A 27,429-nucleotide genomic window follows, 5' to 3' on the forward strand; every position below is an offset into this window, starting at 1 on the left:
CAGCCTGCCTGACTCCTGCCTCTGCCTGGTCACCTTGTCCAAGCTGGCGTGGTCAGACGGTGGCAGGGCACAAATCTGCCCTGTGGCCTAAGCTGGGGGTAGCCATGACACCTTCTAGTATCCAGTATGTTCTTGGACATGCAGGCATGGTACCGGTGGAGCCCGCTCACTGCGCTGGCTCTGCCCAGGTGGCAGCACCTCCGGGAAACTGGCCACTGTGCACGGCCACCCGGCCGGTCTGAAGCTCCCTTGCCGAGCACTCTCAGAGTGACCACTGTTTGAGCTGCTCAAACAGACCACGGCCTTGGTCCCCAGGGGGTGCTGCAGGGCATCGGGGCGCGTGCACTGGATCATGCTCCAGGGGACCTGGCGCCTGACCCACGCTCTGTTTTGCCACGTTGGGCAGCTCCAGGGCTCTTGGGCTCGGGTCCTCTCTGTGGAATGAGGGGGTGTGCTACACTTGGGGTTTTTCAAACTGAAATCCATGGGCCCCAGAGAGATTCATGGGGCAAGGGAGGGTGAAGTCGGTGGAACTCCATTCTGCTCTGTTTTAGGTAATTGGGTTCTGCTAAAAGAAAAACAGTATTGTTTTGAAAAACCTCAGTAGATCTGACACCCTGGGGTATCCAAGGGGTTTGGGGTCAGGAGTGCCACCCGTGAGGGTGGAGGGCTGGGGGCATTTTATTTCCTAGGGGTGGTGAGGAAGTGCATGTAGAAAAGGGGTGTCATGCCTGCCCCCACCTCTCTCATTGATGTGGTCCTCCCTTGCTGTGCTCACGCCCCTTTCAGTTCTCGAAGTCCATGGTGCTAGACGTGTACAGTGACTACGTGAACAACTTCACCAACGCCATGTCCATCATTAAAAAGGCCTGTCTCACCAAGCCTGCCTTCCTCGAGTTCCTCAAGGTGGGCCCGGTGGTGGTCCAGGGCCCCTCTCAATGGGGCACTGGCAATGAAGGGGTAGGGGGGCTTCTTATGAGAGAGGGGGCATTTTAGCCAGCTTCAGGGATCACATCGCTTTGGCCTGGACACCTCCCTCTTTCGTTTGGGGTACTCCCAATCTCAGGGGATGATAGTGGGTCCCTTCTTTCCCCCTTCCTCCCCGCAACAGGAGGGTGATAAAGAGTTACAGTGTCTGTTAGCCTCTTGGGATCCTGGGCTTTGCCAGGTGGGAGGGGAGGCCTGTGACATCTCGAGGATGGGTGAGATGCTGGTGGCTTCGCCATGGGGAGACCCAGCAGTGTTGTGGCCGTGTTCCTTTGGCGGGCTGGGTGTGGGTCAGTCCCCAGGTGTGACTCAGGTTGTCGCTGGGCTATCCCTTTTCCTCATTTGTAAAAGGGCAAGGAGAATTCCTCAAAGGGGTGTCTTGGGCCTCACGTGAGAGATTAGAAGTGAAAGGACAAAAAGGCGAGGATCCCCCCAGTTTCCTGGGATGTGCAGTCAGGCAAGTTATATGGAGACCCCACTGCAGGGAGTGTGCCTCCTAGCGGAGGGCGCAGGTGGGCCAGGAGCTGGGGCCTCGGATGAGGTTCCCACTGTCCTGATCCAAGAGGGTCGGGGGCTTTCTCAGTGGGATGCCATCTGACCTGGGTCCTGGGGGGACAGTGGTGTTGTAACAGGCAGAGACAGAGGAAAGAGTGTTCCAGGTGCCGGCATGGTGGGGCAAAGGTCAGAGGCAGGAGGACGTGGGGTAGGCGAGTGTGGTTGAACCCTGGGAGCACTGGGTGCTATAGGCGAGTCCAGGGGAGAAGGGCCAGAGGCAGCTGAGCTCAGTGTAGGCGGTTCTGGACTTGCAGGCCCAGGCCCTAGGACATGGTATTTCCGGCAGTGGGAGCTGCTGAAGAGTTTCGGGCCAGGGCAGGTGGAAGTAGATGCCAGTGGAGAGGCTGTGGTGCAGCCTGGGTCTCAGGATGAGCGCGGGAATCAAGAGGACAGATCTGTGGCTAGAGTGCTGGAAACAGAAGAGACCGGACAGTAACACTGCCCCTCACCCTGGCCTTGGGCCCGGCTGCTTTAGTTTAAGTGGAGGAAAAGGTCGCCTCAGCTACTTCTAGAGATTTGACCTCTGCAATAAATTGCTGTATTTCCCAATTATGCTTTTAGCCCAGAGACCTTAACATGACTGCTCTAGTCTTCCCAGGGTGCGGGGCTGTGCAGGGGTGCAGGGACCCCATGGTGACAGGGAGCCCTGGCTACAGAACCAGGGACTCCCCCCCTCCCACCCCACCCCCGGCTCTTCTCTCAGGCTCGAGGCTGAACAGAGTCCTGGGCCTGGGGAAAGGAGCCCAAGCTGGGCGGCGTCTGCACCCCGGGGCACTGGGACCTCGCTGCAGAGGGTCAGTGAATGATTCCACCTCGTCTCCAACAGCGACGGCAGGTGTGTAGCCCCGACCGCGTCACGCTCTACGGGCTGATGGTGAAACCCATCCAGAGGTTCCCGCAGTTCATCCTCCTGCTTCAGGTACCCACTGACGGGCAGGGTGTGGCATGGGTTAGTGAGAGTCTCTGTGGTGTGGGGGCTTCTCATCCACGCATCTGCTGTGGAGTGGACGGTGGGCAGGGCCTTAGACCCCTGCCCCCCTTTTGCTCCACTCTGGGGTGGAGACATTCAGATCCGACAGCTTGTTTCCCGCCTCCCCAGTGCGGAATGCTGAGTGACTGGCGCTGCGTGCGCCCAGGTTGTGGGGAGGGAAGAAAGACATGTGGAATCCCAGGACCTGCGGGCTCCTGGCAGGAAGGAGATGCCCAGTGAACTAGCTGACCTGGCCACTTCAGCCCTCCCAGGGAGTGTTAGCCCCCACGCAGCTTGGGACACCTCCTCTGATTGCTGAAGGTCCTCAGCTACGGGGATGAGTCCCGGCTGCCCAGCTGGAAAAGGTGGCTGCTATCCTAGGGTCCCAGCAGCATTTTTTTCTCTGTCCTCAGAGCGGCCAGCTGCACGAGTGCGCTCTCAGCTTACCATTGATTGGTGAATCAGGGATTGGGCCACATGTTTATTTTATTTTATTTTTTTCATTCATTATCTGTTTCTTGAGGCCACACCCTATGTCAGATACCTTCTGTACCGGTTGCAAGCTGGGCCCTTTCAGACCTAGTCTCTGTAGAGGGCGTGGAGGCTGAGGCTTTGACCCCAGCCAGGGGAGGGTCTGCTGGGGCAGCGGTGCTCAGTGCTCTCTCTCTCTGGGCAGGACATGCTGAAGAACACCCCCAGGGGTCACCCAGACAGGCTCTCGCTACAGCTGGCCCTCACGGAGCTGGAGACGCTGGCCGAGAAGCTTAATGAGCAGAAGCGGCTGGCCGACCAGGTGGCCGAGATCCAGCAGCTGACCAAGAGCGTCAGTGACCGCAGCAGCCTCAACAAGGTGAGTGCCACTGCGTCCCCACCTGCTTGCCCTTACCTGCTCTGCAGCCTTCATCACCTGTCTCTCTGCCTCCTGCCCCGCGGCCACCCACTAGGTGGCAGTGTTCTGTGAGAGCGGGGATTCCTTGCTTCTCTTGAGGCCGCAGACCTTACTTAGGGGATAAGTCTTGACTGGATCCCCACATTTATTACTATTCATGTTGCTATTCATTTTGTTCATCCCTGGAATTGCCAGTGAAGACATCAAAAATGATAGCCTAGTATTGTGTTTAAATGAGTGGGCTCTGGAGTCAGTTTGGGTTTGAATTCACATTTTGCCAGTGGTGCTTGCTGTGTGGTCTCAGGGCGATCAGCCAACCTCTCTGAACCTCACACGCTCCCTCTGAAAGGAGAAGAGCTCAGTGGTGCTTGGCTCCCAGGGCTGCTGCGAGGCAAATGAGGGAGTCGGCAAAGCTTCAGGCCCAGAGTCCTTAATACAAAGGGGCTGTCGTCATTATTAGTGTTATTTTTAAAGAAGAAAGAGGAAAAATCCATGTTGTTTTGGGGTTGTAACTTAGGAATATTCTAGCAAAAAATCTTGAAAAACTTTCAAATATGCCTGTAGAGAACCCTGTTTTTAAAGTACAAGCCCTGTACCACAAAAAAAAAAAAAAAAAAAAAGTCGCGTCTTAGACTCACCTGTTGGTAAACTTTAGTTCTCTGCGTCCCTAGCAGCATGTGACATGAGCCTCCTGCAATTGAACCCAGATCTGGGAGGTTCTGCACCCTGGGCTCCGCCTTCTTTCACCCATCAGAGGGTGGAGATTAGCCCAGATGGTTCAAGGTGAAGCGACCCTGTCCCAGGGCACGTTGGCGAGAACATGGGTCATTCTTTGGGAAAGGGACATCTGTCTTGCGGGGGTCCTAGGGAGGTGTTCAAATCTTCTGGGGGAAAAACGGGAACCCCCAGGCTCTATGGGCCCTGAAAACAGAACTAAAGCCAGTGAGATTTCAGCCACAAGGGGTTGAACTTTCGAATAGTACAGGAAGGGCTGCCGGGAAGATAATAGCCCTTCCCACATGGACCGTACTTTACGGTATATAATGCTCTCTAAGCCACTTTGCCATCTTTGATCTCCATCACGGGACTTCGAAGCAGGGCGGGGACAAGACAACCCACAGGGCCCCTTGCAATTCTAAGCTGTAGGCGTCCTCCATCTTAAGACTCTCCCACCTCAGGCCAAATTCAGGTTGCATATGTGTTTTTAGGGCCACATAGTATTTTTTTTAAGAAAAACAAATCCATTGCCAACATTTGAAAACGGAGAAGTAGCCCATAAAATTCAGACTTGTGGATCTTCTTGAAGGATCTGAAGTGCTGCCACACTGGTCTACTTCCCTACATGGCACCGCTCCCCCGAGCAGCGGCTGCCCACACCCCTTAATCCTCCCAGTGGGATTAACTGCTGGCCCTGCAGGCATCTGGGTCTGCTTCACCTGTTCCAGGAGGACAGAGATGGGAAAAAAGATGGGGTAGGGGATGGAGCCCCCTCCTGGGGGGATGTCCCCATCTAGGATCCCTTAGGGTGGGCATGAGGGCTGGGGGTCACCCCTCGCCTCCATCCCACCTGCAGGCAGGATCCCCTCAGCTAGTAACATTCAAGCCTTCTATTTTGGAATGCCTCTCGAGAAAAAGACTTCAGCCCAGCCATGCCACCTGTGCTGGTATTTAATGGTCTTTGTACTTGGGAGTATCTTTTTCTGTTCCCTCCTTTAGCTCCTTTTCTGTAACCAGGACGGTTTCTCTTGCCTCGGCTCACACCTCTGTGCAGCTGCAGTGGGAAGAGATCGCTCCAGAAGAGGAAGCCCTTTTCCATAGCAGGTGCTCTGGGAAGAGCTGTCTGTTCTCCCCTGTTCTTGCGCCCATGAGGACCCAGGCCGTAAGGAGCGCTGATGACTGGCTGGAAGTTAGGAAGACCTGTTGGTGTTGGGCAAGGAGCTGAAGGCTCAGTTTCCCCACCTGTCAAGTGGGGGTGTGTTTAATATGTGTGGGATATTGTCACGCAGAGTGTGGTGGTGACCGCACAGGGCTCCAGGGCCCCCTTGGGCAGTCTCGGCCAGTTCTGAGACCAGTCCTGTGATTTTCCTCTTGTGCGTCGGGGAAAAGCAGAAATGAAACTGGGTGTACCCGAAACGGAAGCATGTAGTTATTTCAAAATATGCCTGCTCAGGACTCTCCAGGCGGGTGTTTGTGCAATATCCGGGTTTTCTTTTTAATCTGCCCAAGGGGCAGGGGCATGGTTGCCAGAAGCTCAGGGGACTTTCCTCTCCCAAGTTTTGGGTCACGACACACTTGGCAGCCTTCCATGGGGTCTGCTGTTTTCGGGGACCCATTCGTGTTTTCATGATCTGGCAGTCAGCTTGTTGATGGAAGTAGTGGGGTGGGGGAAGCCAGCCTTAGCAGTTAGGAGGGCAGCCCCGAGGGAACCCAAGTCCGTTTTTGTTGTAGGAGCAGCGGGGACTCCCTGACTCCTATCTCGCTCAGCCAGAGGCTAGGGGTGTGTGGCCAGCTGCCTGGTGCTGGGGGCACGGTACATGTGGCCTGGCTCCATCCTACGCTGGGTCTCGCCAAATCACTTTACCTCTGGAATCTCGGCTTCCTCCTGTGGGTGGGCACGGCCTCAGGGAACTGCTGAGCCAATGGAATGAGAAGTGGAGTATTTAGTGCCAAGCACAGAGCCCGGCACACAGTGGGGTTTGTTACCATTTGGACTTCCGTGTTGACTTGAGAGACGTGGTTCTTTGGAGAATGACAGGGCATTCTCTCCAGGAGAGGTTTTGGGGTGCTCTGCCCGTTTCCTAGCGAGGATGGGGAAGAAGGGGAGGACAACTGTTGTCTTCAGAGTCATGGGTTTTGGGAATAAATTTTGCTAAATCCTCCTTCCCCCCACCAAAAAAAAAAAAAAAAAATCCCTGTTAGTGAGATGTTTTCCCAGTGGGTCCCTGGGTGGGGTGGTGCTCCCAGTGCTGGAAGAGGGTTCTTGGTACCCAGGCTGAGATTGGCAAACTCCTGCTCAGTTGCCTGAGGCTTGAAGGTCTTTGGCCTCCTTGGAGGTCACCTCCTTGACCAGCAGATGTGCCCCACCCCACCGGAAGATCTTCCAAGGAACAAGACAGGGTGAGGAATGGGACCGACTTCCAAGCCAGGCAGCTCCCTGCATGAGGCCACACCTCTTCACGGTGAACTGTCACGGATAGCAGCAACAGCCGAGGGGACAGCGGCCGTTTACAGGGCGGCCATCGTGTGCCACGTGTTGGGTCAGCTTCTTGGGTGTGTGACCTGTGCTGGCACTCAGAAGGGCCCCAAACTTGGTTTACTGCTCTGCTGTCACCGTTTTGAAATCCTTCAGAACTTTTGACTGAGGTCCACGTTTTCATCTTGCACTGGGCTCTGCGAGTTCCATCACCAGGCCCAGGTCACGCGTTACCTTGCTGAACTGAGCAGGGGAAGTTCTTGCCCCACCTGACAGCTGAGGAAACTGAAGTGTGGAGAGGGGAAGTGCTCTGCCAGATGGCTTCACAGCTGGTGCTCGGGGCATCAGGATTGGAGCACGTGTCTGTGACCCAAAGCTTGTGTCGCTGGCAGTACTGGGCATTTGGGATTGTCATAGGGAGGAGCTGGCAGTGCCTGGCTCACCTGAGAAGGGTGCTGGCTACTGGGCAGGGTGGGTGGTCAGAGAACCCAGCATGTGGTCCTCTAGCCTCTTGTCACCCCCAGAATGGAGGACATGGCCCTGCCTCATCCTCTGCCCCTCCCAGCCTAGATCCCTTTTGTACACAGCTGGAGAATTCTGGGTCTCTGGCATGGTGATATCTGTGTAACAGCCTGCATGCTGGCTGGTGTTGACCTTGTTATGTCCCCCTCCCCCAGCTGTTGACCTCAGGCCAGAGGCAGCTGCTTCTCTGTGAGACGCTGACGGAGACCGTGTATGGTGACCGCGGGCAGCTGATCAAGTCCAAGGAGCGCAGGGTCTTCCTGCTCAATGACATGCTGGTCTGCGCCAACATCAACTTCAAGTAAGCGGCCTGGGCCATCGCCCCTCCTTGGAGACACACTCCTGTCCTGCCCAGTCCCTCGGCTGGCCTCTCTGAGACAGGGTCCCACGTGAGCTCAGCTTAGGTCTCCGACATTCTGGCTTCCTCTCCCATTCCTCTTGTCCGGCTCTGTCCCCGGTCCCCAGCTCTAGGAAGCACTTGGAGAGGTCATCTGGGGCCACGCCTGGCCTTTGGGCAAACAGCTATCCATGGTGCAGAGTGGTCTGTTCTGGAACTCCGCCGTGGGTCACTGAACAGCCTCCTGCGTTTTGACCACTTTGAAATTCAGGAGATTCTCCCTTGTCCCCAACCCAAATCCCTGCTGCTTTAGTTCACAGCAATTTTCTCTGGCCAGATCCCAGTGTTTCCTAGCACGCATCTATCTGCCTTTCTCCCCACGGCCCAGAACATCTTCTCCCACAGGAGCCTGGTTTCCTGGTTCTGGGTCACAGGTGGTAGAAATGCCCAGAGCCAGGCTGCCAGGCTGTGCCTGAAAGAGTCGGAGACCTGGATGGGATGAGGGTGATTTTTTAAACCAGAGTCTGCAAACTCGCAGCCCAGGGATTGCATTGGCCGACTAATCTCGAAAATGTGAGGATCCCACCTTCTGGGCCCATATTGCCCAGGCCACATGTCCCCTCTCCTGGGGCTTGTGTTCTGCTGGTCCTCACCAGTGACCGGTACACTCACCTGCATCCCTTGCTTGGCCCTGTAGGTGGCAGGCATTACAAACCTTTACCAAAAGAATTCCAGCTGGGACCTTCCCAGCTGGGCTCTTATCCACGCCAGCAGAGAGAATCTCTGCTCTCAGTATTTCACAGCCTTTAAAAAGCATCATGGACACAACAGCATGGCAACAGTAACCAAGATCCAAGAGGGACCGCAGTCACCCATAGTTGAATGTTAATCCCCGCCTGGCCCTCCCACCCACGGCAGGAGCAGACGTGGGGTCGGGGTGCCCGTGGAGCCTGACTTAGACTCCGCACCCACGTCGGCTGTGCATTCCTGCCCATGGCCACGGAGCAGAGTTGGGGGTTGTCCGTGGTACACTATGTATTTCTCCGAAAATAAGACCTAGCCGGACCATCAGCTCTAATGCATCTTTTGGAGCAAAAATTAATATAAGACCCAGTCTTATTTTACTATAAGACTGGATATGATATAATATAATATAATATAATATAATATAATAATAATATAATATAATACCAGGTCTTATATTAATTTTTGCTCCAAAAGACGCATTAGAGCGGATGGTCCGGCTCGGTCTTATTTTTGGAGGAACAGGTATTAATTCATCAAATGTTTGTTGAGCCCTTGCTCTGTGCCAGTGCACAGGTCTGGACAGGACCACCGGCCCTGGAAGGGACTCAGGCAAGGAAGGCTCCATCCCAGACCAGTGTGGCGGTGCTCATGGCTGACTCATTCATTCATTTCTCAGTCGATGACTTACTCAATCAAGCACTGTCATATTTAAGTCTCCTGAATGTCCTAGGCACCATATCTGACTGACACCCGGTCTGCCAGCCTGTTGCTCACGGCCTACCTTGGTGTGATAGGGGAGCTAGTGGCCCCCTTTTGGGGGATCAGTTTGGAAGATTTGGGATGTCCTCATCCGGAATAATATAGACTTCCTAGTAGGGCCGTTGTGGGACTCAGGTAGCAGAAGGCTGGTGCCTAGTGCAGTGAGAAGACCCTCCGTGTGGTCCCTTCTGCCCACACCTGGCTCAGCCCAATGGCCGGCCTCCGGCCTGTAGAAATCACTCAGTACAGTAATGACCTTCCATTCCTTCTTGTCTTTTCCCTCAGGCCTGCCAACCACAGGTAGGAGCTTGGGGGTCTTGGGGGGCATGTGATTCTGGATCTGGGGCTGGGGCCTGGGCATTTGGTGCTTCTGCCACGTCGATGGCTCCCTGCCCTGCCTGGCTTGGTTTTGGCCTGAGGTCTTGTGCTTGGGCTGTGAGGTGCCTGGCTTAGCTGGTGTGCTGAGGGGTGGCACTCTGGGCTGGCCCTGGCGCTGGGCTGCTGTGGGCTCTCCAAGCCTCGTCCTCTCTGTCCTGGCAGGGGCCAGCTGGAGATCAGCAGCCTGGTGCCGCTGGGGCCCAAGTATGTGGTGAAGTGGAACACGGCGCTGCCCCAGGTACAGGTGGTGGAGGTGGGCCAGGAAGGGAGCTCCTACGAGAAGGATAACGTGCTCATCCAGCATGCCGGCGCCAAGAAGTCCTCTGCCACGGGCCAGGCCCAGAGTGAGTACCTGCCCGGCTGCTGCCTGGGGCACACCTGCCCAGGCTCAAGGGCCCATCTGGGGATCCCCAAGCTGAGGGGCCACTTGGCCAAGAGGCTTTTGCTAGTTTACAGACCACTGTGCACAAACACATACCCACAGCCCTCCCTGCCTGTGCACACACATCCCTCACAGTCACATCTCCAGCCCACATACAGGACAGGCACCCACTGCCCCTGCACGCTCCAGCCCCGTATGCCTTTGTGCACACACACGTGCACACACAGGCATGCGCAGGCGACTCTGAGTCAGAAGGCATGACTTCCAGTCCCTGCCTGGCCATTGGTTGCCTCCCTGTGTCACATCGGCAGGGGTTGCCATCTCTCTGTGCCTCATATTTTCCCTCTGGACCGTGAGGGGCCCAGGCGACCCTCACCCTATCCCCTATCCCCTCAGGGACCAGGCTCAGGCTCAGGGCTGCCTGGATCCTCCTTCCCATGTTTTGACCATCCCCTTACACTTGGTGGGATATGAGGAGAAGGACAACTCGGGGGTGATGCTCGGTGGCCTCTGTCTGTCCGCTCGTCTCCGTCTCCATGGTAGCTGCCACCACTTTGCTCGGTGCTGCCGCAGTAGCATCCTGGCTGCTGTCTTGCCCTCCACCTTTGTCCCCTCCCTGTCCATCCTCCACTCATCCTCAGAGCGACTCTTCAAAATGCAGATCAGATCTGTGGGTGTCACCTACTACCCTGAAATCCACCAGTGGCTTCCCCTCACTCTCAGGATAAAGTCCCGGGTCCTCACTCTGGCCCATGCGCCCCTCCTGGGGGTGCCCTCCCACCACTCCACATCAGCCCACTCTGTCCCCTCACTCCCTGAGCTTGGCCTACTGGCCTCTCAGTTCCTGGGGGCCGGGGTCAGCCTCCCCTTGCCCCAGGGCCTTCTCCGGCCTCCTCCCTCTCCCAGAGCTGCTCCTGCAGCTCTGTTTTCGTCTACTTGCCCTCCTAGCTCAGATGGCACTTCCTCAGGAAGCCTTTTCTGATTGCTTCAGACTGGGCCAGGTCTCCCCTCCTCCAGTGCTCTCAAGGCCAGTTGTATTGGTTGCCATCTCTTTCCTTGGCATGGCTGTAGCCCTGCCTGGAGCCGGTTTGAGGTGGGTGTTATCAAACGTTGGTTGAATGAATGCAGGGTGCTGAACTGCAGGGCTAACAGAAAGGAGTGCTTAGCCGGAAGTATCTCCTACAGGCTGGGAAGGCGCTGGGCTACACAAACTCTCCCCACCAGCTGGCTCCTGTCCATTGCCTGACCCTGGAGGTTGCCTCACTGGGCTGTTGGCAGTAATGGAAAGTTTGAGGGAGTGATTGCATCATGCTCTCTCCCCCTCGGAGGGCTGGGCCGGACAGCGGCGCCCATACCCAGATGCGAGTGACTCTTTCCCCTGGTCTGTGAGGCAGGAAGGGCTGCTTGGCATTCCTGACTCTGTTCACAGAAGCCCCCTGGGAAGGGCTCTACTGACCCACCTTCCGCCCTAGCTCGACCTCATTCCCTGCACTCCTCGGTCCCCACTCTGGGACCCCTCCTTCAATGACTCTTTTGTCTGTGGCCGCATTCATGACACGAGAGTAAGATGCTGCCAGACCCCCTTTAAAGGGCAAAAAGAAATTCTTGTTGAACCCCAGTTGGCCGTGAATGATTTTTTTTTTTATCATGTTGTTATTGAAATGTGTGCAAATATAAGACTAGGTACAATAGACGTTTTATGCTTATACCCCGTGAACAACCGTAAAACCAAGACAAAAATCACAAATGGGATAAAAAGGAAGCTACAAAACAGTAAAACTCAAAGGAACAGCATTCATTTCATGTGACGGGTGACGTTGTTTTGCTGGAACCGAATTGCTCACAATATGGATGTGACCCTCTGACAGGGCAGGTTCTTTTGAGTGCTCTGCACTCATGCCATGGGGTGCCATATGGTGACTTGCATTTCCCACCAGCTCACCTATTGGGGTCCCCGCAGAGTTCGTCTTTGTCCACTGTTTGGTGTGAGCACATCACTTACCTCTCCTGTCCACGTCGCTCCTTGCCTGTGACCATCCAGTTAGCCCCGCTCAGTCCCAACCCGGAAGCCTTGAGACCATGCAGCAGAATGTGGCTTCAAAGTCATTACATCCAGGATTCAGGATGTGCATCTGATTTTTAGATAATCATCTGGATGACAACCCAAAATATGCCTCCCCCCCTGCCCCCACCCCCGGAATTCCATAAGACCTCAGCTTGAGAAACCATGGCCTAGAGAGCACAGCCCAAATTCCCTAGCATGGCAGTTGAGGACTCCCCATCCAATCCTGGGGGTCCCTCCCGCTCTGTCTCTTGCTGCCCATCTCTCAGGCCCTGACACTCCAGCTGTATCATCCGCAGAGACCTGGGCATCTTCTTACATCGCCACTGGTCCATCGCTATGATATCTTTGTCCCCCAGTCCCTTCTACCATCTGTGCATAGAGTTGATGCTTCCCCATACTTCCTCCCCGTCCCCCAAGTCATAAGCTCCATAAGAGTGGGGACCCCGTCTGTATTGTTCACAGCTGTCTCTCCAACACCTGGAATAGAACCTGGCACATAGTAGGTCCTCAGTATGTTTTTGAACAACTTGCTGTTCGTGGGCTTTCTCAAGCCACAGTGCCTTTGCCCATGCCGTCCTCCTTTCTGGCAGTGCCCACCACTCTCCTGACTCCGTGAAGGCTCCTTATCTCCTCCAGGCATAGTTGTTTCTCAGTCTTCTGGTTTCCCGTGATCCTTTGTATAGACTGAGTGTGGCCTGGATCACAGGTGCTCGGCTTTACCTGTGACTGGCTCTGTCCCCGCCAGTAGACAAGAGCTCCGTGATGTTTCCTTCTGTATCTCTGGTGTCATATCCCCAGGGTGACAGCTCTTCCTTTGGGCAGTGAGTGGATGCCTGGGTTCTCGCTGGCACCTGCCCGCTCCTGAGGCTGAGTTGGGTCTCTCTCCGCCCAGATAAGGTGTACTTCGGGCCCCCGCGACTCTTTCAGGAGCTGCAGGACTTGCAGAAGGACCTGGCGGTGGTAGAGCAGATTACCCTACTCATCAGCACGCTGCATGGCACCTACCAGGTACACCGCGCTGGCCAGCGGGCCTGCTGGGGCTCCAGGCTCCTCCCTGTGGGCCCAGACTCAGCGGAGTGGGGGGGCTGCTCTCCTGGCCCAGTCCCCTGACGTGGCTTTGGCTCAGCTCCCGGAAGCAGCAGGGGCGGCTAAGCTCCCTGTCACTCCCTAGGAGTCTGGTGAGTGGCCTCTCCCTCCGGTTGAGCAGGGCCTGGCTGCAGGGCGTTTTTTGTTGTTCTTCTCTGCCTGGTGGTCTTGTCGCCCCTTCCCGGCCTTGCCCCAGGCTGGAGACAGAGCTTGCTGGGAGGTGTGTCCCTCTCAAAGGAGGGGTGCCAGGTGGGGTCTGAACCAAGGGCTGGGCAGCCTGCCCGCGGCCTGGAGCACAGGGAGTCGGCCTCCTGCTTGTGGCTGAACGAGTTTCCCGGCTGAGCTTCGGGACTTCTCCCCATTTTCTCTCCCCTGGGGTGCCCTGACTATTGTAGGATCTGGTGTGGCTTCTGGGGAGTCCGTGGGCTGGGTAGTGACCTCATTATCCTCCTCGACCCTAGAACCTGAACATGACCGTGGCTCAAGACTGGTGCCTGGCCCTGCAGAGGCTGATGCGGGTGAAGGAGGAGGAGATCCACTCTGCCAACAAGTGCCGCCTCAGGCTCCTGCTTCCTGGGAAACCCGACAAGTGAGAGGCAAAGGCGCCATCGATGAAGGGGGGGGTACTTAGAGGGGGGGCTCTGGAACCATCCTGTTTGTCAGTATTGCCGTGATAGGAGGGGCTGTGTAGGCCACACCCAGCATAGCATTAGGCATGGAGTAGGTGCTCGTAGTCGAATGAATTAATGAATGAGTGAGTGAACGAACGAATGAACAAACCATCTTTTCATACCCAGGGTAAACCCAGCCTCTGTTAGTGTACTTGGACACTCTGCTGATGGTTGGTGCCATTTGTGCTGTGTCCTTTTACTTACATCAGACCGTGCAGTCCCTTGGGACCAGGCCCTGGGTCTCCTCTCATGGACCCAACCTGCTCCCAGCACTGCCTCTGTCCCCTGATGCCCTCCTAGCAGCTTGTGCTGAGTAAACCGCCAGCTGATGTTTGTGGAATTGATGACAACCCGGCAGAGACGGGGAAAGGTATTTTTCTGATCCTCCCTCGCCTCTGCAAGGTGTGTTATTACCCCATTTTACAGATGAGGAAGGTGAGGCTCAGAGAGTTACATGACAGGCCCAAGGCCACATGGTTAGAGGTAGAGCTGGGTTCTCAGGTCTGACTGAAGCGTAGGCTGCTGCAGTGAGGGGCTCAGAGCCCAGGTTTAGAACCCCAGGGGACACTGGGGGACATATTGTTACAAATATAGTGGCTACAGGGAAGGGAAGCTTGGAGCCCTATTGTTTGAGGCAGGGCCGTGAGCCCAGGAAGCAAGGCTCAGGACTTGAGGCTGCGAGTCAACAGCTTTGAGCTCTAACCGGAGCTGCCACCACCCTGCTGGTGGCCTCGCACGGCTCCGTTCTCCTCCGCGCCCCGTTCTCCTCATGCACCATACAGTGGTAGTGACATTGATCCTGCCCATCTCCCTGGGGCTGGGATGGCCCATGGTAGAGAACAGGTCCCAGAGAACTCTGAGGGGCCCCTGCTGTTCCAAGATGACAGTGTGGTGACAAGCGTGGCCTCCAGCTGCCCCGAGCCTGTGCACAACCCCATTCACTCATTTCTTCATTCATTCGTGTGTCCAGTCAGCACACATTTCCCAGGCAACTACCCTGTGCCAGGTGCGGGGAACAGACCTGAGTGAGACCCAGTCCTCCTTGCAGAGACTCCCGGTCAGACATGTACAGGTGTCTGACAAGGCCCGTGAAAGCTGACCAGGTGGAGTCCTGGACGGGCCTCTCGAGTCGTAGCCTGCAGAGGATCAGATACCTCTGGCTTTGCTAGGCACCCAAGCCCAGGCACCTGGGGCCGAGCTGGGGAGTGTGGTGGCCGCTCTGGGGGAGGTGCCTCCCTCCTGGGGCCATGGTGGGTGGAGGGACTCCTCCCCCCAGGGGACTAAGGCTTTGCTGGGTGGGCCACCAGCCTCTATGGCTACACATTGATGCTCTGAGAAGACCTCACTCCACCTTCAGGGCATGTGGGTTGAGGGAAGAGCTGGGTGCTTGCCCAGGGGGACCCAGGCCCTTGTTCTGGGCACTCACGTTCCTTGCCCTCCTCCCCGCAGGTCCGGCCGCCCCATCAGCTTCATGGTGGTCTTCATCACCCCCAACCCCCTGAGCAAGATCTCCTGGGTGAACAGGTTGCACTTGGCCAAGATCGGACTGCGTGAGTAAAGCCCCGAGGAGAGCACTTTGGGGGGCAGGGGTGGGAGAGGGAAGGTTTGGGGGGGGTGTATGTGTGTGGGACGTCCAGGCTCATGGCAGGCTCCTGAGTTGGGGGTAGATGGTGCAGTGGAGAGACAACTGGAGCCAAAGTTCTGAGTCCTGAGACTCTGCTTAATGATCTTGGACACGTCACTTCCCCTCTCTGAGCCTCAGTTTCCCCATCTGTAAAATAATGGGAGTTGACAGAAGGTAAATTAGTGGTTGCCAGGGACCTGCAGCGAGGGGGGAATGGCGAGGGACTACTAAAGATTTCTTTCTTTCTTTTCTTTTTGTGTGTGAGTGATAAAAACGTTCTCAAATTAAATAGTAGTAATGGTTGCCCAACTCTGAATATACTAGAAACTAGTGAAGTGTACACTTTGAAAGCTGGTAGCTGAATTATACATCTCAATAAAGCTGTTACCAAGAAGCGAAGCAGATTAGACTAAACTGATTTTCAACCAAGGACCTCTATGATTTGTCTTTCCCTGTATACTTCCTAATAATAATATAAATAATAACGGGCATCTATATTTACAGAGCGCTTCCTGTATACAAGCATGTTTCTAAGCATTTTACGTACCTTTCATTTCACATTCATAGAAACGCTAAGAGATAGGTATGTTGTGAATCCCTTCTTATGCTTGAGGGTTCTATGGCCCAGAGAGGTGCAGTGACTTGCCTGAGTTCACACAGCAGGAACGGGCCGACTCTGGGCAGTTGTCCCCAGAGCCCACTCTCAATCCCTATTCATTCTGCCTCCTCAAGTTGGTGAGTTTCTGTCTGCCAAACCACATTCATTAAGTTATAATTACTTTATTTGCGCTTTTTGTGAATTGATGAAAAGCCCGGGGCCTTGCCAGTCAGAGCTATTGTTCCCTGTGCTGTGTCGGAATTCCCTTTTGCTGGTTCCAGCCAATAGCATTGATCTTTTTGTTTTGTTGTATTTTTCATTTTTGTTTCCGCCGTGATCTTTTTATAGATAAGTATATATTTCCAATAGGTTCTGAAACATTTCCAGAAAGAAGTCAGGACTTTCATCAATGGCTTTCATCAATTACAAAACTATTTATTGAGTCTCTACAGTAATTTTCGGCATGGGGAAAAGAGCAATGACAAAAACAGAAAGATCGCTGCTATCAGGGAGCTTACAGGGGAGGGGCAGGCAGATATTACAGGAGCAAATCACCAAGGAGGGACGTGCTGCGAAGGGGATAGAGCTGGGAGATAAGCTTGCACTGAGCCTGGGGGTCGGAACTGCTGTCAGGGAGGGCCTCTGCGAAGGCGAATCTGAAGCCGTGCAGAGATCGAGGCAGAGTGATCCAGGCTTCCAAACAACAAGTGCAAAGGCCCTGCGGTGGCCGGAGCTCGTGAATGGGGCAGGTGGAGGTGGGGCGCCAGGTTTTCCAGAAAGCCAGGGTGAGAGGTATGGACCTTATTCTGAACGTGGTGGGGAGCTGTTTGTTGTAGCACTGAGAGCCTGACAGCGTCGTGTCCGATTTCTGTTCAAGTGGACCATTCTGCCCGTTGTGCGCAGATGGCAGGTGGAGGGAATGCGGAGCAGGTTGTGGTTTTGGAAGAGCCAGGATCAGAGGCTTCTGCTTAGCCAGTCCCTTCTTGGATCTGGTGCTGACATTGCACACGCCTCTCCTGGATGTTTCTGGGTGACCAGGAGGCCTGAGAAGGGTGGAGGAAAGATTTTTAGCTGAGGCTGTACCCAGCTCTGGCAGAGGACTGTGGGAATTCTGGCCCGAGCGAAGGCTGAGTAAGTTGGCTCCCCCGCCTGCCGGGCCTCAGGCCACACGCTCCCCAGTGCGGCAGTTGCATCTTGGGCACAGCGCCTGAGCCCGGTTAGTGCACCTGCTCTAAAGGCAGGTCCATCTCCTGTTTGAACCCCAGGTGCTTTGCTGAGTGCGACTTTGTGTTGGAGGGAGAGGCACTGACTGATGTGAACCGCTTGGGTCTCGGCGGCCCGTGAAGACGCTCAGCCGCCCTATATCCACGCAGTTGCACTGCAGCAAAAGTTTTAATGGAACCAGAGTCATTTGAAATCTTATTTGAATGCCTGGGTTCCCCTGGGGCTTGAATAATTTGTTCTTTTTATTTTGCCAGTTTGTTTTTTTTATCTGCAGTGCCTGGTGGGGAGGGGAAAAAATAACACGAGCCTGTTAGAAATAGCATATGTAAAAAAAATTTATTCACAAAGGAAGTTTATTCCTTTCATTTTTTTTTTTTTTCTGTATCTTCCTCTCTCCGTGACTACAGTGTGACGAGATCATAATCCACTGAAGATTGAGAAAGGAGAGGGCTGGACTGGGGGGTGCCTGGGATCCTGGAGTGGGTGTCAGTTCTGCCCCTTGGAAGGGCGTTTGGGGGTGGGGTTGGGGCAGGTGCTGGGGAATCTGGGGACTGGTTCGCATCCCAGCCTGGCTACACCAGGCAGTGCAGACCTGGGAAAGGCAGGCTACTTCCTGCCCCCATAACAGACTGGAGCTCCAGGGGTCCTTTCCCCCGTTGTGTCTGGAACCTAAGCACTGTGTGAAGTGGAGCCAGACGGCCTGGGTTCAGTTCCCCACTCTGCCATTTACCAGCTCTGTGATTTCGGGCATACCCTCGCACCTTTCTGCCAATTAGTCTTCTGTTTGTATGGGCCCCGGAAAAGGGTTGCAGGTGGAAGGCTCCAGAGAAGGAAGAGGTGAGACTGGGGGCTTCTGACCCTCTTCCTGTCCCTTCCCCCCCCCCCCGCTACCCCCTCCCCCCGCAGCTCTCAAAGCTCAGCATCCCTGGCCCACATGGCCCTGGAGCCTCCTGTTTCTACCTCCCCAGAAGACCTGGGCCTGGCAGGCTGCGGGCTGACCCTCGGCACACGGCCTGGGGGCCCTCCCCTGCTGCCTGGACTTGGTTGGTTGTCCAGCCCTTGGTCTTCACAGTAACACCACTGCTCCACCTTGCGATGGATCCAGTTATGAAGCCTGAGCATGACCTAGGTGCACACCACGTGCGCTCTGGGCCTCTTCTCCTTTAACTGTCAATCGTCCCTGAGGTCGGCTCTGGGACCTGCCTGAGCCCTTGGCCGGAAGCAGTGGGTCTGCCTTCCAGGACGGGGCTGGGATGGCCTTGGGGCATGATTGGGTTTTACCCCAGCTGGCTGACCACAGCCACCTGCCTGGCCTCCCTGGATACCAGCATCTGTCTGCAGGGGAGGGGTGTTTGGAGAAGACACGTGCTGAGGTCACACAGCCCTGACATCTGTTTAGGGCGGTGTGAGAGGGGCCTCCGAGGCAGCCTCCGATTTGGGGAGGCAGCGAGGGGAAGTCGGGCTGTCCACTGGGGCAGTAGTGACAGAAAGGCACGGCCCTGGGACTGAGCACAGGAGGAGTTTGGGAGGCAGGTGGGGGCTGGAGAAGCAGAGCAGGTCAGCCGGTGGTGGTGGGGCGGCCCCAGGGGCAGCGCCTGCAAGCGTAGTAATAGGCAATACTCTTAACCGCAAGGACAATGGACATTATGGTACCATTTCTTGAGTGCCTGGGGTGTGCCAGCATTGCATCTGTTCTTTCAGTGGCTTACAACAGCTCCAAAGGTTGGAATTATTCCCCCATTTCCCAGATGAGGCAACAGGCCCAGCGAGGTTCGGTGTCCGGCTCAGTGTCACACTGAGGAGCTGCCAGGACCCCTCTGGCAGAGCCAGCCCCCCGCAGACGGCAGGGGTGTTCCGCGGGCTTGGAGATGGGGGAGCAGAAAGGGAGGTGGTACCCAGCCTGAGCTGCTCCTGCTGCTCTCGTGTTCAGTGGGCGCTGCAGAGCCAGGCACTAAATAAGCCCCCACTTAATGTCAATTGGAAATCACAGCGTTGCCGTCGGTGCCAGTTCTTAATGTCACTTATCCCAAGTGGGCCTTCAATTTTCAGTAGCAACAGCCTTCTAATTTGGTCTCCGCCGCTCTGGTTTTGTGACGGGGACAATGTCAGTGGCAGATGGGAAGCAAGAACTCCATTTTCTTTTAACGTTCCCAGGCGCAGGCAGGGAAGGCACCATCTGGAAGGAGAAGGTCAGATCATTAAAAAATATATACATACTAATAAATTGCCAGGACTTGATGGGCCGTGGGTGCCTGGGGTAAGGGGAGAGGAGAGGAGCTCAGGGCGACGTGGTGATGGGGTGGGGTGGGGGTTATGTTCACCCACTGAGTTCCAGGGGGCCACCTGCTGAGGAAGGGGGTTTGGGTGCTGTGCTCAGCTCCCGTCTGGTAGAGGTGAGGGTCTGCGTGCCTGCAGGCAGACCTTGGGAGCAGGGGCACACTCAAATCTTGCCCATCTTTATTCACTGCCCAGGGGCCGTGACGTGAGCACCTGCCACCAAGATGGGTGCGGCCCCGCAGGCAGGCGGGCTGTATTGGTGATCACCGCGCATGGCAGGCGCTGTGTGAAGTGTCCCCATGGCTTAGTTCCTTGGCGCCTGGGCCCTGCCTTTGACGTCCCCCAGCGTCCATTTTTCCAGGGTAGAATGGGCATGGGAACACTGACCTCCCCTGGTGGCCGTGAGGATGAAATGAGACAGTATCAGGACAGAGCTTTGTAAGCAGTGACGTGTGGCACACACAGTCATTCCGTCCTGGTGGTGCCTGTCCTCTGCCGTACTCGTCCTTTCCTTGATGGCCTCTCCTCCTCGGTGGTGGGAGCCAGTTTGGATGTGATTCCGTCTCCAGGGCCCGGTGGGGTGGAGGGCCCGTTTTGGGGGTGAGCTCACCGGCCAGCGACTCTACTCTTTGAGGGTCGGGTGCGACAATGTGCCTGGTGCTCAAGCTGGCGTTGGGGACAGGCGTTGGAGCCCCGGCTGGAGCAGGTTGTCCACGCAGTAATGCCTGACATTTGCCAATGTCTTTAACTTCTCAAAGAACATTCACACCTGCCACCTCAGTCCAGCAACTCTTGCCATGGCTGACACTCAAGTGCCACCTTTCTCTGGAGGCAATGGCATTTTTTAAATAAAGCCCCCTTATTAAGGTATGACTGACATACAAAAAGCTGTCCATATTTGAGGCATACAACTTGATGAGTTGGGTATACACACGTGAACCTGTCATCACGGTCTATGCCATAACAGGTTTATCCCTCCAAAAACTCCCTCCTGCCCTCCTACCTGTCTATCTGTCTATCTATCTATCTATCTATCTATCTATCTATCTATCTATCTATCTATCATCTATCTATCTATCTATCTATCTATCTATCTATCTATCTATCTATCTATCTGTCATTTATTGTAATAACACAGTGTGAGATCTACCCTCTCAGCAAATTTGTAAGTACATACTATGGAATTGTTAGCTATAGGCACTATGCTAACAGACGATCTCTAGGAGATTGTCTTTTTGTGTATCCCAAACCTTGTGCACTTTATTGATTCCTCCCACCCCCCGCCCCCATCCCGGCCCCGACAGCATTTCTGCAGTGCTTGCTCTGTGCAGGGTGGGAAGGCTGCTGTCACGATAGTTCAATCGATGACCTCTCCTCCAAAGCTCTAGGCACAAGCACACCTGCCTTCTCATAGTCCAGTGTTAGTTATGCCTTTGGGTATCAGTGGGGGGCAGGTTGCTGGAACGCTGCCTGGTTTAGTGCAGAGAACCCAGGCTTTGAGTCAGACAGACCTTAGTCACCTGGACTGGGCCATCGAGCCATGCATATGACCTGGTCAGCTTGATCCCTGAATGTCAATCTCATCGTCCATAAAGGGAAAATCATTATCTGACAGTGCTTGGTTATTGTGGAAATGAAGCCGGGGAGCATGTGTATAGCACACAGTGGGTGTGCCTGATGCCTGGGCACACAGTGGGTGTGCTTTAGCTGCTCCGTGCCCCTACTGTTGGGATCCCAGAAAGGCAGTTGTCACAGGGAGTGTCGTCATATGGAGCATAAAGGATGGGCTCCTTAGTATGGGCAACTCTTTGTAGAGATGGCCGTTTACTCACTCGCTCACTCCTTTCGTTTCATTCTTTCAACCCCATGTTTGCTGAGCACTTACTCGGCGCAGGCAGCGTTTCAGTCTTTCAACCCCACGTTTGCTGAGCACTTACTCGTCGCAGGCAGCGTGCTGGGTGCTGGTGAAGCAGGGGCAAATAAGACATCCCAGATCTTGCTGCCTTGAGCTTACATTCTAGAGACATATGGAGATGGATCCTAAAGAAGAAAGTGGACACAATGATTTTAGGTTGTGGTGAAGGCTATGGGATAAATAAGACAGGATCTTTCCGTCTGAGAGAAGGGGGACACTGTCACCAGGTATTCTGGGAGGACTTCCTAGAGGTGGCAGCATGTGAGGGAGCCCTGACCCGTATGAAGGAACCGCTGCAGAGAACGTGGTTTAGCGGATGCTGTTGAGTGCAGAGGTCTCCAAATGCAAGTCTAGGTTCTGGGCTTGGGCCTGGGCGTCTGTACTTGTAGCAGGTCGCGGGGGGCTTCTATGCCCAGCTTGACTGGGGGCCCTGGAGATTTGGGGGTAGCTTCAAAGGAAGCAGGAGGAAGAGTCTTCCATTTCCCATCATCATCACAATCAAGTATAAAAGCAGCTTGGCTGTGTGGTCGCAATCCCAAACCATCCTGTCCGCTTGCTGGTTTCCGACCATCTCCCACCTCTCGGAGGTGAGGGCAAGGCAGCAGGCCCGGGACTGAGTGCAGCATCTTAACGCTTTTTGAAACCGTTATCCATCTATGATGTCACTGGATCCTCACAACAAACACAGGATGAGGGCATGTTTATCGTCTCTGTTTCATAGGTGAAGAAATTGAGGCTCAGAGACTTGGGATGATTTCACGAGGTTGCTCAGTGAAAGGGAGGTCAAACCATAGGTGTCCTGACTCTTTCCTGGAGACCCACAGCCATGACCGAGGAGTGAGGTCGGATTTCACCTCGGATGGGCAGGAGTGGTGCTGGGGGTGGGGCAAGTGGCTGGGTCAGTCTAGGCCACCGTGCTGGCCGGACCTCTCTGGCCTGCAGTGGCTCCCTGGGCTTCCAGGGCTGCTCACTGCCCACCTGGTCCTTGGGCTCTACCAGCTTCACCCACACGCTTCTTCTTGCTGTAGGGGAGGAGAACCAGCCGGGCTGGCTATGTCCGGATGAGGACAGGAAGAGCAAAGCCCCATTCTGGTGCCCGATCCTGGCCTGCTGCATCCCCGCCTTCTCTTCCCGGGGCCTCAGCCTGCAGGTGAGTGGAGTGGGTCTAGCTGAGTCTACTGCGGAGGTGGCTGTGTTCTCCTTCTCCTGGGAGAAGCAGAGTTTCCAGGCCATGCCCGTAGCAGGAGAGGCCCAGGGTCCAGATCCAGCTTCTCAACTTCTTCCTGATGGAGTTGGTCAAGCCTTTTTGTTGCTCTAGGAGTCAGCTTTCTCACCCCAAAAGGGGGAGTAGATGCCCTCTGGGGGTCAAGTGAATGGAAAATTCCATTATTTTGAGCTAACAAATAACAATGATCTCATCAGTGGATGGCATGATTCCAGCCCAAAAGGTAGGCCAGAAATATGCCCAAGTGGCTGTGCCAGACTTTGTGGGCTGGACCCTTTGTGGGTGGGAGCCAGGCAGAAGCCGGCTTTGGTGTGGGTAGGGGGAAAAGACAGGGACACACTCCATAACCATCATGCCTGGCGTTTGTCAAGCACCTACTGTGCTCCCCCACTGCTCTGCCGCCACTTTCTTGTTTTCATATTGATAAAACCCTCTAAGTAGACGTTTCTAGATCTGTTTTATAGGTAGGGACCTCATAAGGCTCAGACAGATGACGTGACTTTCTAAAAATGACACAGCCAGTAAGGATGGTTCCAGGAATTGTCACCTTGCTCTGCCTGATTCCAGCACCTGTGGTCTTAACCGCCACTGGTCATCTGTCCCTGATATCCTGGCCAAGTTCACTTCTTTACCTGGAACAACTGCTCCCTAGAGCATCTCCTCCCAAGGAGATGAGGCCATCTGAGCTTTAGGGCAAGGAGAGGCCCAGATAAATAAGCCCCAAGAAACAAGATGATTGGGCTGTAACCCAGTACCCTTGAGATGTTGTTCATCCATTAATTCCTTCATTTATTTGTCCGTTGTGCATATAATTTTAGCACCTACTGTGTGCCAGACCCTGTGCTAGACACTGAGAATCTAGCGGTGACCAAACATACAGCACACCCTCCTGTAGCTTTCAATCTAGAGGGGAGACACAGGCAGGACCCCAGCAAGCCAAAAGAAATAAAAAAGAGTGACGTGTTATAAAGAAAATAAATGAGATATAATAGATGCAGAGGTGGGACCAACATAGTTAGGGGGTCAGAGAAGGCCTCGCGGAGGAGCTGGCATTTAGACTGAGACCCGAATGGCAAGAAGGATGCAGCAACAACAGCCACATAATTTGAAATTTCTTTAATCTTGACAATATGGCGGCAGGTCCTTCCCCGAGGCATCTGTGCACGAAGCTCTGTTCTAGGCACTTCGCAGTGATTGACTCTAATCCTCTCAGTGCCCTCAGAGGGGGCTGCGAGTCCTTGAGACTAAGTGAAGGGATTCGGGAGCAATAATTTGCCTACGTCACCTGTCACTTGGGAAGGAGAGTTTTCTAGACTCTTACCCCATCCTGCCCCTTTCCCTCTCTCACGGGGGCTTGGCTGGTGTGTTTTCTGGTGTGGGTCCCCCTACCAGATATTTCCAGGAGTGGCCAGGGTACTGTTCATTTCTGTAGGGCTGGGGAAGCCCAACGTCGTGGGGCTTCAGTCCTTACTTATTGATGAATAAGCAGCCTGCTGAGTCTTACAAGGTACCGGTGGGCCTTGGGATGGGGGCTGTGGAGTGGGATTGTCCAGAGCTCACCCTGCCTGTGACTCGCCTAGCCTGCAGGCATCCTGTGGAGAAGGCTGACCAGGCAGCCTTCTGGGGTGGGAAATGGTCTGCGTCTCCCCTCAGGACTCAGGTGATGCCCTTAAAGGTCACATCCAGGTGGTGGAGTCACATACAGGCTGCTACCTCCAAGGCAGAAGAAGCCCCCACCCAAGTGTGGAGCCTCGTACCCAGGGGACCAGAGCCCCAGAAGCTCCTCGTTTAGAGCTTTCGGGGCCGGGGCAGCACCCTCAGCCTCCTCCAAGCCCTCTGCCCCCCACCTCCTGTGGAGCCCCCTGTGAGAGCCAAGGGAACTATGAGTGAACCTGGGGCCATGTGCCTGTAGAGCTCCTGAGGGATATCCTGGAGCCTGCATGTCCCCATCTTCTGGGTCCTAAGACACCATCCGCTGCCTGCGCCCGCCTCCCAGCCAGGACCAGACAGAGGTGCCTCAATAGCTCCTCGCTGGCAACAACTGAACTAGGGCCTTGAGTGCCAGCGCTTCGTCCAATTACCGCAGTAACGGAGGTGAGGTGTTGGCCGCAGCCCGGGCCTCCCTCCCTGCCCAACGCCTCTCCCCAGGCCCAGGGGCCCAGGACTCTGGCTCTGTGCTGGCCTCATGGGAGCCGGAGACTGACTGAGCCTGACCTCCAGGAAAGCTTACTGGCCCAGCCCCTGTCCCACTGTGGACGTGATCAGCACCTCGTACTGCCAGCTGGGTGAGGGTGTGTGTTGGGTTCTTTCCCTCAAGGAAACAAGGACTCCGGGGGGCTGATGGAAGGAGCATTTTTCTTCTCAGTGCTGATGGGAAGCTGGGCCATGCTGGGCCTCACGCTGGGCCTTCTGACTCAAGGGAATTGGTCTGGAGAGGGCGAGAGCGTGGACCCTGCCCTGCGTTTGAATCCCCACTCTGCACGTCCCAGCTGTGACATCAGGAATGCTACTGCAGCTCTCGCTGTCCCAGCTGTCTTTAGTGCGTACACTGGGGCAGCCATCGTGCCTCCCTGACTAGGTTATATCGAGGATTAAAAGACACGATTGATGTCAAATGCCCCTGCCGCATGGCGTGCGCTCAGAGTTCGAGAAATGAAAGCAAATGTCTGATGACATTTTAGTCCCCAGGGAAGAAAAGCCACTGGTGTCTTTTTGGGGGGATTGTGAAGGCCTGACTACTGAGGTATCGGGAGAGTCTTCGTGGACCTCCGGCTCCATCTGAACTGGAGGCCTATCCCTGGAGGGCAGGGGGAGGGCCCAGCATTAACTCAAACCCCTGTGGGCTGAGGTCCAACCTAGAGGCCTGCCTGGGGCCGGGGCTTGGGGAAGGGGCAGGGGTACTGCCCGCTCTGAGGAGACCTGGGGTGTAGTCTGTAGCCCAGGCCCGCAGAGGGTCTGCAGCCAGGCTTCCTTAGGCTTCAGTGCACTAGACGAACGACCTGCTTCCTGACTGTCACCCTCTATTAGCTGGAATTACTTGTTATTTGTGGGATCCTTGTCTGCTCACTGTCACAGTTGCTGGTCTGTAATAGCTCCTCCCCTCACTCATAGTATTGTTATGCCAATTAAGTGAGTTACTTCAGGTAAAGTGCTAGAACATTCCACAGGAAGTCCTTGGTAAGCAGTGGCTGCTGCCGGGTGTCCAGCCCTGTGCCAAGTGCTTTATGTTCACCCTTTCCAGTCGCCGTGACCATGAGAACTGTTTTCCGGTAGCAGCCGAGCTGGGTGTGGAGCAGGCTGGCTGCCTCTAAAGCCCGCTCCTCTTGCCAGCTCATGCTGCTCCCCTCTGCACTGCATGAGCCCCTGGTTTGGGGGAGTCGGTTTTCTGGCACAGATAGGACTTCTGGGTCTGGGAGCCGTTTGAGTTTTGCCATCATCTTGGACCTGGGCTCTGTTGACTCATCTGACATCTGGAGTTGCCATGGGGACGCCTGAGCCAGGGCTGTGGTTGCTGCCTCACCACCTGAGAGGACAGGAGCGGCAACCTGCAGAAAGGGCAGGCCACCTAGCTCGATGTGGCAAAGAAGTGGAAAGATGGGGAACAGGGGCCTAAGGGGCCCCGGAGGCCGGGCAGCCAGCCTGGCAGAAATGGGGCCCTGGAATGCCGAGGCCCCCACCGTGGCCTTTGAGTAGAAGTCAACCAGAAAGGGCGCTGGGCTGGGAGTCAAAACTGAATTCCAACCCTGACCGCCACTAACTTGCCGTGTGACGTTGAGCCAGTCATATCCCTCTCTCCCATTCCTCAAGTTTGCTGACTCTTAAAATGAGGGGCTGGATAAGGTGACCTCTTTGGATCCCCTTACCTATGACCATTAGGAATTTTGTTAGAATATTCCAACAGGGCTGGTGCCAGCCTGGGCCTTCCGCACCAGTAGAGGGCAGCACCTACCTGGCAAAGGGTCCAGTGGTGGCCGTATTCCTCAGACGGGCACCTTCAAGCTCTCCCCACTCCACCCCCTTCCCTTTCCATCTGCCCGGGGATTCCAGCAAGGCCGTTGAAAGGGCCAGGCCATCTCTTTGCATTGCTCTTCTGGCCAGAGAGACAGATTGGCAGGATCTCACTCCTGAAACAGGCTCCAGAGAGCCCCCTGGCGTTGCAGGAGGAGCAAACAGCTGGCAGCTCTCTGTGCTAGCCTGTTACAGATGGAGCCCCTGGCCCCCGTGGGCAGCCTGCACAAGCCACCCAGCCCTCTGTCCTGGTGTGCCCGTCTGCAGAGTGGTTCTAATGATCTGGGGGTCCCCGCTCCATTGTGCTGCTCTGGAGGCATGCAGGAAGGCCAACCAGGGAGGCAGGTGTTGCCAGGGCCGTCACTCGCCTTCCCTGTGTCCTCAGACAATCCTGGGTCCTCTGCAGACCTTGTTCTCCCCATCTGTAAAATTAAGGAGTGGGGCTGGGGGTCGTCGGGCATTACTGGTTACCAACAAATCTTAAATGGAAGCAGCTGTTTGAAAAATCCTCAGGAAGCCCAGAGTGTCACTCAGATCCCTTCTAGACAGAAGGTTCTAGAAGAGTGATTGTCAAATGTGAGTTCAAATACGAGTACTTGGAACTGCCTGGAGAGCCTATAAAACCTGTCAGTTCTCCTACCACACCCTCAGGGATTCTCATTTGGGGCCTGAATGGGGCCCAGGCATCTGCAGGTTTAATGACACCCCGTTCCCCTCCTCCCCCAGGTGATTCAGACAAAGGTTCTGCTGCCACATGTTGGCATTTCAGGCACCTTGACCCTTAACCCTGTATGCGTCATCTCTATCTCTGCAGCTTGGGGCCCTGGTCCACAGTCCTGTCAGCTGTCCCCTGCTGGGCTTCTCGGCAGTCAGCACCTCCCTTCCACAGGGCTACCTCTGGGTGAGTAACCCCCGTGCCCAGCCAGGAATTCTGGCCTTAGGACAGGAGCAGGGAGGGTGGCACCCGGGACGGGGATGCTGGAGAAAGCCGCTGGTCCCCAGGAGCACTTTGCCTGT

The 27,429-nt window shown here is 55.2% G+C and overlaps 1 protein-coding gene across 9 annotated transcripts in view; it reads left to right on the forward strand.

Annotated features, from left to right (window-relative positions):
- The window catches only part of ARHGEF10L (Rho guanine nucleotide exchange factor 10 like), a 134,934-nt gene that overhangs the window by 71,057 nt on the left and 36,448 nt on the right, over positions 1–27,429 (forward strand). For 5 of the 9 annotated variants that reach the window (XM_033113890.1, XM_033113894.1, XM_033113891.1 and 2 more), the window contains 11 exons: positions 790–906; positions 2,369–2,461; positions 3,189–3,362; positions 7,272–7,417; positions 9,245–9,259; positions 9,500–9,681; positions 12,677–12,792; positions 13,332–13,459; positions 14,991–15,091; positions 22,208–22,329; positions 27,227–27,313. In XM_033113890.1, coding sequence (XP_032969781.1) covers positions 790–906; positions 2,369–2,461; positions 3,189–3,362; positions 7,272–7,417; positions 9,245–9,259; positions 9,500–9,681; positions 12,677–12,792; positions 13,332–13,459; positions 14,991–15,091; positions 22,208–22,329; positions 27,227–27,313 — 1,281 coding nt within the window. The remainder of the gene's footprint in view (positions 1–789; positions 907–2,368; positions 2,462–3,188; positions 3,363–7,271; positions 7,418–9,244; positions 9,260–9,499; positions 9,682–12,676; positions 12,793–13,331; positions 13,460–14,990; positions 15,092–22,207; positions 22,330–27,226; positions 27,314–27,429) is intronic. The other 4 variants (XM_033113892.1, XM_033113893.1, XM_033113896.1 and 1 more) reach the window with 1 other exon arrangement.

The sequence above is a fragment of the Rhinolophus ferrumequinum genome, chromosome 9 (genome assembly GCF_004115265.2).
Source record: "Rhinolophus ferrumequinum isolate MPI-CBG mRhiFer1 chromosome 9, mRhiFer1_v1.p, whole genome shotgun sequence".
Taxonomy (NCBI): Eukaryota; Metazoa; Chordata; class Mammalia; order Chiroptera; family Rhinolophidae; genus Rhinolophus; species Rhinolophus ferrumequinum.